At 51.0% G+C, this 15,091-nt stretch overlaps 2 protein-coding genes across 6 annotated transcripts in view; one reads left to right on the forward strand and one right to left on the reverse strand.

Annotated features, from left to right (window-relative positions):
• Window positions 1–3,600, forward strand: part of MAP1A (microtubule associated protein 1A) — a 58,154-nt gene extending 54,554 nt beyond the window's left edge. For both annotated transcript variants that reach the window (XM_026855638.1, XM_026855639.1), the window contains one exon: window positions 119–3,600. In XM_026855638.1, coding sequence (XP_026711439.1) covers window positions 119–274 — 156 coding nt within the window. In that variant the 3' untranslated portion in view covers window positions 275–3,600. The remainder of the gene's footprint in view (window positions 1–118) is intronic.
• Window positions 3,601–5,644: 2,044 nt separating this feature from the next.
• Window positions 5,645–15,091, reverse strand: part of PPIP5K1 (diphosphoinositol pentakisphosphate kinase 1) — a 48,397-nt gene continuing 38,950 nt past the window's right edge. For all 4 annotated transcript variants that reach the window (XM_026855642.1, XM_026855644.1, XM_026855643.1 and 1 more), the window contains 3 exons: window positions 8,562–8,699; window positions 8,015–8,128; window positions 5,645–6,830 (listed from right to left, as the gene is read on the reverse strand). In XM_026855642.1, coding sequence (XP_026711443.1) covers window positions 6,139–6,830; window positions 8,015–8,128; window positions 8,562–8,699 — 944 coding nt within the window. In that variant the 3' untranslated portion in view covers window positions 5,645–6,138. The remainder of the gene's footprint in view (window positions 6,831–8,014; window positions 8,129–8,561; window positions 8,700–15,091) is intronic.

Raw genomic sequence — 15,091 nt, forward strand, 5'->3', positions numbered from 1 at the left:
AAGTACCAAGGGTACAGTGTTCCAAAATCAATGGGAAATTTTAGCCTCGGCTCCTGTGGGCATTGTTTGTCACTGCAGTTGTTCTCAGACAATCATCCCTGCTGCTTTCTTTTCCCAGGTGACATTGATCCCAACACATGATACTGAGGTGACACGAGAATGGTACCAACAGACCCATGAGAAACAGCAGGAGCTAAACATCATGGTACTGGCAAGCAGCAGCACTGTTGTGATGCAGGATGAATCTTTTCCAGCCTGTAAGATCGAATTCTAAATCTCCCACACTTTGCGTTCATCCATTGACTCTCCAATCACCGATGCAACATCAGAGACGTCATCTAATCACAGTCCAGTTCTTCTCTGGTTTAGTCCTCTACATGGTTCCCATTTGTCAGGCAATCGGGTATCCATCTAGCTCAGCACTGGATGCCATGAGAAAGAAGTGCAGGGCTCTGTAATATTCTGGACTAAGAGTTTGTGCAAGAGCAGTTGCAGGCCAGGGGCACTTTCACTTTCCCTGCTTTATTTGGCTGCCTGTACAGTTTCTGTATACTATCTTGGCTGCCTTGCTGCTGTGAGAGCTTGTTCTACTCTCTTCCTGGCTGCCTTGCCATTTAACTTGTAGCACCATGATCCTCATCTTTCTGGTGAGGGCTGAAGTGCTGCTGCTGCATGTAGACAGTGCATGGGGGGGGGGGCCGGGGGGGGCAGAGAAAAAAGCTAATTTGCAAAGAAAATGCACCTAGGAGGTGAGGGAAGGCAAAACCTTCTGACTGTAACGTGAGAGTGAAGGCCATTCTTCCATCTCCCATCTGAACATACGGGTGGTGTTCTGAGCAAGGGGACCTGTACTCCACGAGGCAGGACCGCCGTGTGCCAGCTCTGCAGGTTTCTGTCCGAGTGTGTGGTTGTGGCATCCTGCGACACCTGCTCACTGCGCTGAAGGAGCTGGGACAGAGGACACTCTGTTTGGGGGTGGCCATGGGAGGGGAGGGTTCAGCCTGTTGTTCTTTGTGACAAAGAACACATTCCTAGCCTGCTGACTTGAGCTTTGCACACATGGAGTGGCCAGCTTACTCCTGCACCTCAGCAGTGTGACAGCCAGAGGCAGAGGGGCTGTTGCCTGAACAGTCACACAAAAGAGTTTCCAAACGCACAACTACAGCCCCTCTAAAGCAGGAGGGCTGAAACAACCCTGGCCACCGCTGGCCCAAGATACATGAGAAACCTCCCAGTCCTTGTAAACCAAAGGCTTTCCCGAGGCTTGCAGCGAGGCAGCTGAGGAGCCGCACGGCGTACGGCGAGGGGCTCGCCCTGGCCGCTGAGGCTGGCACCAGCTGCAGCCTCGCTGCCGGTATGCCAGCAGCCCGAGCCTCTTACCTGTGTTCAAGCTTTTTGTTGTCCCCCTGAGTGTCCAGGATGAGGGGAATAGAGCCTGTTGTGTGAGGAAAGAGAACCCCCTTCCAAAAACACTCAGGGAAAGTAGTTTAGTAAGTGTAGCTGTTCTTAGTTGGCCGTGCAGACTCTGGTGCGGGCACAGAGGAGGTGCTGTCTGAACACAGCCACCCTGGCCTCGCTCTCCGGCCATCCTGGCAGAAGTGTCATTGTCTGTGTGAGCACATCACAGCTCCCAAAGCGTCACCTGGCGCCTCCTTGGCGTGCAGACCCGCTCCAGCTCTGGGGCTCCCAGCCCCGCCAGGTGAGCAGCTCCAGGAGTGTCCATGCTCGGGTGCGCTGAGCCGGCAGCACCCATCAGCCTTTGCCACATCTGAGAGGGTTGCAGGAGGGTCTTAGCACAAAGACGCTTTTATCTTTCTGTAAGACAAGAAGTGGCAGTAGGGTGTGCTCTGGGGAAGGAGAGAGGAGATAGGAAGCAATGCTGCAAGGCGTGACATACAGCTCAAAGGTATTTCCATCTGCTGTGTCACTCGCTGTGCTTGGCCCTGAGCCGAGGTCTGACTCCATTACAAGCATCCTAGGACCATGGTGTGCTTGCCTGGGACACTTCTGTCCAGTGCTAGTTTTCTGGCAGCTGATGTAAAGAAAACGCTGCTTGGAAACCTAGTCCTAGGACTAAAATGGCGTTTCTAGGGAAATGGTTTATTTTGCATTTAATTTATATATTTATTTTCTGATGTTAAGCTGCATTTTGTGTGGATTTAATATTTTAATTTATTCATGTTAACATGATACCATGTGCTCTTAGTGTCAGCTCAGAGGTTTCTCAGTACAAATACTTAGATGCTGCAATTTAAACAACATATAAAGACCATAGAGAATTTGCTGGCAGCAAAAGGGGCCTCTGCTTGCAGCCTGCAAGGCTGTGCCTAAACCCCAGCAGCTGCAGGACAAAGCCTGAGGCGAGCAGCCCCTCCCCTAGGAGCAGCCAGCCCTGTCGACGCAGCCCTTGTTAGGAGCATGGGAGCTTACTCAGGGATTTAGCAAATCCCTGCCCTGTGCTGTATTCATTTTAACCATGGAATCACAGCGTGTCTGCCAGAAGAATAATGTCATTATTCTCTGTAGCCCAATGGGGTCAACGTCCATGAACGTTGGTTCTGGCAAGCAGTTGCAGGCAGCAAGGTCCCAGCTCCTCCCGGGCGCTGCGGGGGGATTTGCCTCCAGCGCGTCAGGAGATCCCGGCCCACCCGCCGAGGAGCAGCTGCCAGGCGGCGTGGGGTGCCAGGCACCACAGGAACAAACGTCACCCTCGTTGAGGGGCTCCCTGGATCCCTAAACGTGGCTAAGTGTAAAAGCTAATGCACTAACTTTAGATAGACCCACACATGAATGTTCTCTCCATTTTAAACTTGAAGCAATTCTGACTAAGCAGCAGTAGTAGTGAGGCTTTGCAAGGTGCCTGCATCCTCCAGGCAGGAGCGCGGTCATGGGCACGTGTTGCAATAAAGCACCTGCCCTCTGCGTGCTGTGCTCCTGCGCGCCGCAGCTACGCTGCCTGGACAGCTTTACCCTACACCCATTTGCTTCCCTGTCCTCAAGGCTCCACACTTTTTTTTTTTTTTTTTTTTAAAGTCTTTTGTGGCAGTCTGTTCTGCCTTCAGCTGCTTTCCTTCCCTCTCTGTCTTCCACCCCTCATCCTTCTTCCTCTCCCTCCACCCCACCCCACCTGCCCCCGTCTTAAAAAACTACGGGGAAAAGGACTTGTAAAATGCTAATTTCTAAAGAGTCTGACCCTGCTTAGCCTGCAGGAGCCAGCAGAACCCATCCAGAGCCAGAGGTAATACAACACTATAGAGAGAAACAGTTAAACTCTGCTTTTGCTTGTTTCTGCATGTGGGCAACAACGCGTATTCTTCCTGTATGTAATAGGTACAAAATACTATTTTAAACCAATAATTAAAAAAGTGAACGTCTTAACTGTATTGAAATGGCGAGTTGTGCTCCTAGCTTCTTCTATGCTAAATGTTTTAAGACCAGAGCCCTGATTCTTTTCTTCAGCATCATGTTTCTATTTGACTTTAGTTCCTTGAGTTCTGTCCTTTTGCCCATTTCCATGTGAAACACTCTGTAACTAACTGCTGTCAAGAGAGGAGCCCAACACATTAATAATAATAAAGCCACATTAATTGCGAACAAGAACACCCAACGGTTTCAAACTGTTCTTTGATTGGGCCCACACTGTAGGCAGGGGGTACACAGACACAGCTACCCCGCCTTCCCTCTGCTTCTGCCTCCCAGGCCGTGCTCTCAGGCAAGCCCCAGGTTTTCCATAACCACCACACTTTCACTCCCGGCTGCTAAAGCCTCCTGTGGCCCCGGGAAGGGACATGCACTCAGGGGCACATAGCCCACCGGGGTCATCCCCCCCTCCTTGGCCCCAGCTGGGCGATGTACAGTTCCAGTACCTCCCTCCCTTCAGGTGGAGAAATGGGCTGAAGATCAGGGCAGGTTTTAAGTAACAGTGGTCCTTGTGAGTGACAGCAACTTACCCAGGAGTTCAACTACTGCAGCACTCGGCTGTCTGTTTTTGCAGAACATGCCTGTCGGAGCCTGGCAAGAGAAGTCGCTTTTGTCCTTGGCTGATGTGGCGCATCCTGCAGCAGCAGCTCCTGGGCTGCAACCACGGCCCCGGTGCTGCCCCTGCCAAGGACGCTGCAGCCACCAGCCCCTTCTCTGGGGGAGAGTTCCTGGCTATAAGGTGCCTTCCCTGGCACCCAGAGCCAGGGGTGGGAGTAGACAGGCAGCCCTGCCAGGCAGCTGTAGGCAGTAATGCCCTCGCACCGGCAGGCTCCAGGGCCCTAGAAGCGACGAGCTGCGTGGGGGCGAGCACCTGCCAGCCAGGTCGGAGGAGCCGTGTCTGCCATCGCAGCTGGTGCCACATGGTGCCAGATCCATCACGGCGACCACTGCGTCCAGGCTGGGGGGGCAGAGGTGGGTGCTGCCTCCCCAGGCAGCAGCACACAAACCCCGTCAGGAGAGGGGGCTGGCGCAGGGGCAGCGGGGCTGCCAGGGGCAGGCGCCACGCAGGCCTGGCCCCAGAGGCTGCGGGCAGGATGGCGGGACAGACACAGGCCAGGGCTCCTGTTCCGCCAGGCCTTTAACCCAGGGCTGCCCATGAAAGCCGGAGGCTTCAGGCCCTTGTCCCAGGCACCGGTGCAGCCTCAGGAGAAGGGCCTGGCACAGCCCCGCAGGAGAGGGGCCAGGCCTCCTCCGAGCATAGTGCTGCATTCAAGGCAGCTGCACTACTGTTGTATTTCAAGCACAAGTGAGCATGACCTTTCTTAAGTACCTAAACTGGCATCTTGGGATTATCAACCACGAGGAAGAGGACACAGTACCCAGGACGTGCTTGGAACTGACAAGGTGGGACCAAGTGAAAGGAGGAAAACACGCTGCCCCAGGGCCTTTGTCCTTCTGCAAACCACCCTGGGCCCTGGGAAGCCAAGATCTCTGCCCCCAGTATGACCAGTTCTGCTGTGGAGGGAAAAGGAGGCGTCTGGCCTTCTCGAGCAAAGCCCCACCTCCTGGGCCAGGATGGCAGCGAGGGAGCAGGCCCTGCGCTCCAGCACACACATGGCAGCATCAGAGACAGAGAGACGCCAGACCCACAGCATAGATTTACTGTGAACACACATCATCACAACACAGCGTGGAGATCTTTGGGCACAGCTTCACAAAAACACAGATCCTAGCTACAGACAAACACACAGACTTGTCCATAAATACAGGAGGCGCAGGAGGCACAGCCCTGGCCTGCACTCAGGATGTGGCAGGGACACCCGTGTCAATCTTGCCCTCAGGCTTGTGCTCACAAGTCATTTACATAAATATGTATTAAATACTTTTCATTTCATATATAATAAAGATTTCTCCTTACTGGTTTCTAATAATCCTGATTTGTTCAAATAGCAGTTTCTTTTAATTTCTGTCACCAAGACTTCAGAGCTGTACCCTGCCTGACCCTTGGGGACTAGAAAAAAACCCGTGTGTGTCCTCCCTGCCCACCTCTCTCAGGCTCCTGCCTGCCTGTCCCAGCCCAGCAGGAAAACATCCCATCCACACCAGACATTTTCTTGCAAGCGGCAGTCTTGAACCCAATCCCCTCGTTGCTCTCCTTCCCACACTCACCCAGAATGCTTTCTGCTTCTCCTTATCTTCCTGCCATGGCCTCTCTGGCACCAAAGTCCAGTGGTGGGAATTGAGAAAGGAAGGAAGGAACAGAGAGGATGTTGGTGGTTGTGATGGATCTGATTGCTTTGGGCCCAGAAGACCTTTTTCTGAAGGCTGTGGGCCAGAAAATCTCAAGGGAGCATCTGTCTCCTTTGGGCTTACCCCCCAAAAGCCTTGGCTGTACCAATCCTCACTCCCTGCTGTCCCAGCGAGCACACAGCCCTTGGGACACCAATGCAGCCCCATGTCCCTGCTCCATGGAGGTGCCACACCAGCACCAAGACTGCATTTGCTGTTCAATTCACAAAGCAGATGGAGGACTGTCTCCTGGCGATGGCAAAGAGCTGGCGGGTGGAGGAGCACAGCAGAGTCTCCCACAGCCCAGAGTCCTGTGGCTCGGGACACGGCTCGTTCTGTGCTGTGGACAGCCAGCTGCATGAGGTGCTGGGCAGGAGCCTGGGCTGCCTCCAGACTAGAAGCGCTTGCAGTGTGCTGTCCAGTGAACCACTAATTCTGCTGATCCTCCTGACACAGCGGCTGCAGCTCCTCTGCACTTTTCTCAGGGGAAAGTGGCTGCACCTGGCACGGGTGACCAGAGGGAAGCTGGCCTGACAGAGCACTGTCCCCCAGCAGCTCCTTGCCTGTATGTGCAGGGTCCAACCCCTCTCCCAGCAGCTCCTCTTCACAGGGCGCCAGGATCTCCCTGGACAGCCCTGACTGATCCAGGCTGGTCACTCCCCCCATACACGCCTCCCCTGGCTCCACTCCCTCCCCAGCCAGCCTTATATCAGACCCTGCACCACACTTTGGGTTCCCTCTGTTACTTGGTTCTAACATTTCCCCTGCTGATTCTTCATCCAGCTCCACCACACACTTTTCCTCTGGGTTAGAGTCCTCCTCCACCAGCTCCTTCTTGCCCAGCTCCAGAGCCCTGCCTGGCTCTGGGCCCTTATCCCAGGTCAGGCCCTCAGGGGCACTCGGCTCCACGACCGACAACCCAGACATGCCCCCCTCCACATCAAGCCCTCTGCCCAGAGCCCGTCTCTCCTCTTCCTCCGGGGACTGGCTAGTCAGCTGCTCCTCACTTTTAGGGGGACTGATGGAAAATTTCTCAGTGAAGCTGAAACGAGCACAGTTGTCCGCAGAGGTTGGGGAGGATGGGCCTGCACTGGAGACAGTACTGGAGGGGCCACTGCTATCTGCAAAGAGGAAGAAAAGTCTTAAACATTTAGCAGGTATTTCCCCAGCCCAAAGCCTGGGCAGACCCAGGCTGTCACAGTCCCACAGTTGTACAACCCATGGGTGAGGGTTGCCTACATGCCAAGCAACCTGGTGTGTTTCTGGCAGCTCAGCTGATGAAAAGCCAAGCGCAAACACCACAACTACATCTTGTCACACAGTGCTACGCTGGCAGACAGCCAAGAGCAGATTCTGTTGTCATTACAGAGCAAAATGTGAAGTGTGATGTTGGGCTCTGAGCTGAAAAGCAGTTTTTCTCATTCCCTCATTATGATGGAACACTCTCAGCTTCAACTTTGCTCCTCTTGGTTCCTGACACACACAGTCCCTGAACGCTGAGCTAGTGATCACTGGAAGAAGAAATACTGCTTCTCCACTAATGCTTATTCTTGTATTGTACAATGAGCAAAACTAGAGGACAGATCTAGATTATATCTAATCCAATAAAGGGGGAGGATTAAACAACTGTTTTCGGTCAGATCAGTTCACTGACCTTGGTGCCTGCACACACACACAGTACTCCTGGCACAAGGAGGGTACAGCTCTTCCAGCAGCAACCTTGACTTGTGTTATCAAGTCACTTGCTGTGCAACCGTTGGCCAACCCTTCCCCCTTCAAGTTCCGGTCAGATCTGCAGAGGGGACTAATACCAGTCGCCATCTTTGCAGAGGCTGTGACAAGTGAGGCCCAGGAGCTGCAGAAAAGCCCATGAGTGCAGGAGGAAATGATGGGCCATCCTGTAGGGAGCTCTGGGCGAGGCACGTACACGGCTGTTTGGAAAAGGCAGCATTTCCACACGCCAATGCTGAGTTGGCCTTGTGTCGTGGAGAATCACAGAACTTGAGACCAAAATGCATTCAGGCCCTCCATGTCCCAGTGCTCAAGGCAGAGGATGTCTGGAGAGACAGCATCCATCCGACAGCAGATGTCCCCAGGATATACAATACTACAGAGTGCATCCTTCTTTGGAAGTTTTTCTCAGGGCATATGACTACTTTCCCTTTACCTATTTCCCCTTTTTGTTTCTGATCCTTCAAGGGAAGAGCACAGAAACCCTGAGCACAAATACTTGACTTCAACCATGTGGCACCCTGTTCTTCCCTCCCATTATCACATTCACCCCGATAAGAAGGAGCACACTCACACCAAGGGGGCTTATCCGAACGCTGGCGCAATGGCAAAGAGGACGATGACAGGATTCGCTGGGACATAAAGGGGTCTCCTGGTATCTGGCTGCCAATCATTGAATCAAATAAAGCTTCAAGAAAAAAAATACACCGATCAGTAATACCCAGACAGACATAAAGGAATGGCTCGTAGCCCAGCAGCCACGAGCAGGCACTCCAGGAAGAGCTCAAGAACAGTGCAAGTTCAGAGCTATGCGTGACCATCAGTTCCTGGGAACCTGAGGCTAAGATTTCCCAAGCTGGAGTCTGTATCCATGTCACTGTACTTATCAGCTACAGAAAGACCTGACCAATTACTTGTCTCTCAAGTACGTGGCCTAGGACTGCTCTGAGCTGGATCCCACAGCTCGCTCCTGGGCTAGAACACCCTGGAACAGGCTTCAGAGACTGCACTTACTGCCAGTCCTGTCAGGCTGATCTGTCCCGATCATGTAAAAGACCAAAAGTTCTCCTTGCCTCAACTCTGTTCTGGCTTACCTAGAGACAAGCCCACCTCACCAGTACCTGCAGTAGACTGGACATGTGATTCGCTGCAGCTTCTGCACACAGCCGTCAGGAACTCGTTGACCTGTCGCAAAGAGAGGGAGTTGTGCAGGGTCTCCAGGGGATAAATGGTGGGAACCATGGAACAGCCTTCAAAACCTGGAAAGAAACCCAATCAGAAAATGAATAGAGCAAACAGCAACCTAAATCCATGCAGGACCACTCATGGCTGAAGGAGCTGTGCAGTCTGGGAATCAAACAACAGGCACACTCAGGCCTAAGGTCACCTCTTCTAGGCCAAGAAAACCACCACTAGGCACTCACATGCAATAACAGACCTGAAAGCAAGCGTCCAGGCACACGCAGGAGGAGGGGGAAGGAAAGGAAACGTACCCAGCAGCAGCCACATTCGCTGCAAAGCCCGTGACCCTTTTGCTAAAATAACATGGTTATGATGGAGAACTTGGCACAGTGCCCACACTTTACAGAAGCTAAAGAGAATTTGAGTGAAGTCGGCAGAATTTCCACAGAAGGACTCCCCGCAGCGGTGACACCTCCGCCCCCTCCCCTCGGCCAGGGAAGTGCACGCTGCCACGGGCACAGGGAGCGCCAGATCCTCCCCGGCAGCAGAGCCTTCGGCGTCCGCCTGACGGGGCTGGGCAACAGGCTGAATTATTTGTCCCCTCAACAAGGCTTCACTGTCAGCAAACCCGGAATTAGCAGAAATAGGTATCTCAACATGTCACAGAGACTTGTTCAGAGCTAAGCTGCACCACAGCCATTCACAATAAATTCTTTGCTGCTCAAGCCAGCAGAGTATTACAGCAAAGCATCTTCCTCTTCATCCAAGCTTCTTGGCAATGCTCTGTGGAACCAAGCCAGCCTGAAACTGTCAGAGGAGCAAGGAAGAAACAAATGAGTCTCCAGACATATGGGAATGAGGCCTCCTCCTGCTCTACACCTCTTGAGTGTTAAGGGCCTCTAAACTTCTTAAGCTTAGGCTTCCCATTCTGAGTCTCTAGATCCCTCTGAGGAGCTCAAAAATGCCCTGGGAAGGAATTGGGTTTGTTCCTACAGAGAAGGAAAATTACTTTGAAACGCAAAAAATACAACAGTTCTTTTTGACATGCAAAAAGTACAACAGCTCTTGATCCACTACTGTGTCAGGATTGCGGCTGAACACACTGACAAACTAAAATTGATCTCTGCAGCTCAAAGGCACCCAGAGAAGGTGAAAGAGAAGACCTAGAGCACCTGGATTATCTGCCAAGCACAGTCATTGTTCCAATGACATCCAGGACAGCCTCTGCTCCAATCCAGGCACCAAACTCAGTTCTGCAAGAGGCAAAGATCATGAGCCAGCAGATGGTATTTAGAGTGAATCCACATTCAGTATGAAGAGGCTGCAGACCAGGTCATCACCAGTTAGCAGTGCCACAACAGCTACTGGAAACAAAGAACCCTCCAGAGAGTCCAAAGAGGTTACTTATGCCACAAAGAGCCTACAAGCATTAATTCAAGACATGAATGATAACAAATCCTTGGCTAGGAAGGAGGAATATGAAACAGCAAGAATACCATACTCTTCTGTCCTCAGAGTGGAAGCACTAATAAGGCAGAGTATCTGTTCATTATTTTCTCATAGGCGTTCTAGGAGAGAGAGCTAAAGGAAAGGGTGAGGGCAAGACTTAATAAACAGCCACACGGAAATGGTTGTGGACCAGCATAGTATGAGGCTAATGTAATTTGGCAACAGAATCTGGTTTAAGAGGGGGAAAAATTATTGGGTAAATAACTATTGTATAATAATAGCCAAAGCTATTGGAGTCTCCAAAGAAAAAGGGAAGAAGTTGCAATATAACACAGGGAAAAGCAATGTAGTTACAAGATACACTGGAGGCACTGATGGGGATCTGAGTGCTTGGGCACTCCTCTAACAAAACGAGGAAGTGAGAGCTCCAGCGTTGAAGGAAACACGTGACACTGGCAATGCTACAGATGTGAGATGATAGACCTACATCCCGACATGCCAACTGCCTGCTGGCACAGCACTGTGTCACTTAGCTGGTCCCAAGCAAGTAGAGAAAGAGGCAAAAACTTCCCTTCTCGTGGTGAAGCACTACTATTTTCAAGGACCCCCCTCATTTGTATATGGCAGTCCACTTCCCTGCACACCTCCCCTGACCTGCTGGGGAGAGGCCAGCAACGGCAGGGTCACACCACCACAGCAGAGCCAAGGCAGAAGTTACCGTGCAGACCGTAACCCTGACGGGTATCACAGCAGCAGGCAGCAACCCAGGCCAAGGCTCTGACCACTGCTGCACCACACACCTCTAAGCAAAGAACAGACGTCTTTGGGAAGGGGTAACAAAAATAAAGCATGAGTGCAAACTACAGGAACCTTTCGAGCCCAAGTCAGCCCCAGCTGAGCACTTGGCTGCTACTGGTGCTTCCCAGAACTCTTCCTGGAGCCTGCAGTGCAGGAATCTGTGACATGGACAATGGCGCAAGAAATTAGACAGAATTCCATTCATTTGGTAACAGTCAAGTAGCAACTCACAGAGGAACACGTTTAATTTTCCATTTCATTCAGGTTTGACCACACAAGCTGCATTAGGGATGCAGAGGCCCATCTCCTTCCGCCAGTGCTGGGCCTGCCCTGCAGGGAGAGGCACATGGCCGGGGTCTGCAGACCAGAGTAGCTAAGAATGAATCCCAAAGTCAACTGCAATCTCCTTGGGGCAAGGAGTACAGCATGGTTATGTCTCTGAAATTTTGTTCAGTAAAACAGGAGAAAACTATCTGTTAAAGAAAACAAGGTCTGGTTATAGGGAAAAACCTAAGATAGAGAAGGCAGAGGTGTCTGCTGAGTACGTGTTATTTGGATGTCTGAGACGACTGCATGTGACATGGGGGAGCAGCTATTGGGGAATCCCCACTCTGAATCAATAACGCAGCAGCATCCTGACACATCAGAGAGAACGGTACTGCCTGAAGAGCCATTCTGCAGGTGAGAGCAGCAGAGGAACGATCCAGCTAGAGGATTACAAGTCCTGTTTTGACTCTCCCAGGCACGCTGATGACAGAGCTGAAGACCCACTCACATTACAGCTGAGTTAACTATGATCCAGTTTGAGCTCTTCTCCCTGGAGCCTCACACCCATGGCGCACGCATACCTTACTGCACACTGCCAGAGAGGCTACTGAGCGTAATCACGATTTATGAAGAAGTCTTCCAGATGTTCAAGAAGGCAGTGACTCTCCCCTTATAGCAGGACAGTTTCAGAGCTGCCTAGCACCAACAGGTAACACTTTCTAAGAGTATTAAGAAGGTGATTTGAGTATAAGGACCCTTTTGCAGAGATCATCTAGCACGCTATACCACATAAAGCAAATGGAGACCTGCACCTGTCTCACAACATCCATCTAAAACAGAGAATCCCAGATTTCTAGGAGGCTCCAGCAGCAGGAAGAAGAGACACAACTCTTTGTGAACAGCTACCTCTTAGCAGATGACCTCAAAGAAATAGTCAGGAAGCGCCACCTTTTCACCTGGCCTACACACTGAAGAATTACAAAACAGCCAACACCTACTTCATGATTACATGGCTTAACACCAAGCAAACATATTCCAGATCTCTGAGTGAACCCTATGTGCTGTGTTACCCTACTGCTCTTTCACTTCAGATGTAATGATTTCATCCATTTAGCTGTATTTCCTTCGGTCACCCTGAGGTCTGGAAGAAAATTTAACCAAAGGTGTAAGCAGCAGAACTAAAACAAGCAGATTTTTATACTGGGAAGTTTCCTAAAGTCTATGTATGCACCAGAGAGACAAGAAAAACTTACTGTGTAATATGAGTTGGGAAAGTTGAGTTTATATGGAAACATGCCACCCCTGGAATGAAGTGATTATCCCTCAGAGCTGGTAATTCAGCAGATCACTGGGGGCCCAGCAGACTTCCTGGCTAGCAGACATGACAAAGAAGCAGTCTTCAGGGAGTCCAAATGGCACGTTCCTTAGTTTTACCAAGACTGAGCTGAGGTCCCAAATACAGCAAGCTTCTCTCCTAGCAGAGTGGGCTTGTTAGAGAGAACGTACTTGCTGCTGCAGCAGGTTGGCAAGTAGAACACAGCCAAACTGCTGTCAGCCAAGAGAAAAAGGCAGAGGCCAAGGAAGACTCAGGTGAGAAACCCTTCTGGTCCAAAGCCATCCTTTTTGTGTATGATATTTCTGCCTGAGACTTATGGACATTACTACATACAATTTGATTAGCAGAGGTTGCTAAGTTACCACCCAGCTCTCCAGTTGTGAGCTTGACACTGGCGTGGAGAGGGTGCCTGTTCCTTTCTAAGGGAGATCCTGCTGAAAGCAGCTGGCAGACCAGCAGCACCTGGCATGTCTCCAGAAGGTCTGTATGCCAGAGGTCTGCATGCCAGCTCTTCTGGAGTAAAGAACCACTTGCTCAGTCTCAGCACAGTTTCTGAAGGGCAGGGGAGAAAGCAGCCTCAGCAAGCTCCTCTCTAACACGTTTGGTCAGTGCAGCCTCCTTTTGCCAATAACTCCGATACACCACGTGTATAGTTGTGTGTATGTATATATGCATAAATAGTACGTACACAAACTGGGATTCTTACTACCCAGCCTTTCTCAGTTGAAGCTTGCAGTCAGCCTGAAGGTCCATCCTAGCTCAGCCCCTCTCTGCCCACAAAGAGGCACCAGACCCGAGGGCACAGAGTGACCCTTCCCCCAGGCAGTCCCCCAAACCCCAGTGACCTGCGGCTCACAACTGCTCTGAGCCTGACATGTCTCTTCCATATTCTCTAGTCTTCCCCTGAACTCAGTTAAGCTCCGAACACCCCCATGTACCGTGGTGAGGAGTTTCTCTATGGGAAAAAAAATCACTTCTACCAGAAGCTGCCTCTACTCACTCCATCAGAAACCTCCCAGCTCCTGTACCAGGACAGACGTTGCACTGCAGATCCCCACCACCCCTCTTCAGGCCATTCTGACCACTGTCACAAACATCTTTCCCAGATTGCAAATTTCTACCTTTTCCACATCATCCCAAGTGGTGATGGTCAGATCAGAGCCCACCATTTTACAGATGAATGTGGGGCTGTTTCCCCTTGTCATTTAAATTTATTTACACTGAACATCACCTGCTGTTTTACTGCCCACTCATTATCACAGGGCCATTCTGTTTCTTCACAGCCGACCTTTGGTTTCAGTACCACTGTAATTCATTACCAACACTAACTTACTTCACACTCTTCTTTTTCCCAGCTATGACCACACAGATAAGCACAGGTTTCCACACAGATTGTTTCAGGGCTCCACTGTTGGCCTTTCCAGCTATGGATGCCAACTGCATACTTTTAACTCCCCAATTCTATCTTTTATTTCATGTTTTCTTTGTGTGGATAGAAGTACAGTTGAAAGCCAAGAAAGAGAGGATAGGAGTATGTAGTTTTCACAAGTGGGGGAAGTTGGGCCGTCAGCTACAGAGACTGGAGAAACGTCTGTGCTGAGAACCCCAGCAGGAATCCCAAACATGCTAATTAACTGTGGGCTTGATGACAGACTGAGAAAACTGCAAGAACGAACTCACTGATTGCAGAGATCTGATTTCCACCCAGGAAGGCTGCTACGCTGAGGTACGCAACTCACACATTCGGCTGCATTAGGGCAGGCTGCACAACCAGCACCATGCTGCAGCGTGCGGCATGTCGCTGCCCGAAGCACTGAGCTCATTTCCTCTCCCTACCAGAGCTCACAGGAGATGGCTGCGATCTGCAGCAGGGGAAGCTCAGCTTTGGCTTTGGAGCAGTCTGCTGTGTTCCAGCATCTCCTCCTTTGGAGCAATTTTGCTCCTCTTTAGTATTTGTTGCTAGGAGACCAAGGATAGTCCTAATTATATATGAAAAGAAACTGCATCTCCAAATTGCCTACTTGACAGAAAGGACTGTATCAAGAAAAAACAGACCGCGTAAGAAAAATCCTCATTTTTCCAGGCTCTGAAAATAATTGATCCTTCACCACATGAAAATCTGTACTGCCTCTGCCTCTTCTGCTTATGGGTCTGAGTGAAACAGGAGGTCCATGCATCATCACGCCACACAGCTCAGCAAGCCACATGCACCCAGCAGGTTTTGTGGTGCAAGGTAAATGTAATAGCCAGCCCAGCTAGCTGCCCCTCTCAGAGAAGAGCCTTTCCACTTGCCTTAGAAGCACTGAGACCTCAACACATCAGACCTCTGTCTGTGCCAGAAGCTGAGAAACACCAGAGAAACAGTAGCAAGCTTTGATCTATAACATCTGGACTCAATGCTGAAATCACCTACCTCTTCCCAGAGACATGACACGCTGCAAAGGTCCCAAGAGGCAGAAGAGATGCCATGCAACGCAGCCACGCAGAAGCTCAGTTTCAACCCTACCTTAACTTGGTCCCTCTAGAAACAACACAATCCCACAAGCACTCACTTCCCCAGAATTTCCACAGCAAGTTCACTCTGCACGTGACCAGCTGCAGCGCCTCCTTAATCTTCTT

The sequence above is a fragment of the Athene cunicularia genome, assembly GCF_003259725.1.
Source record: "Athene cunicularia isolate RWA chromosome 10 unlocalized genomic scaffold, athCun1 chr10_part1, whole genome shotgun sequence".
NCBI classification, from domain to species: Eukaryota; Metazoa; Chordata; class Aves; order Strigiformes; family Strigidae; genus Athene; species Athene cunicularia.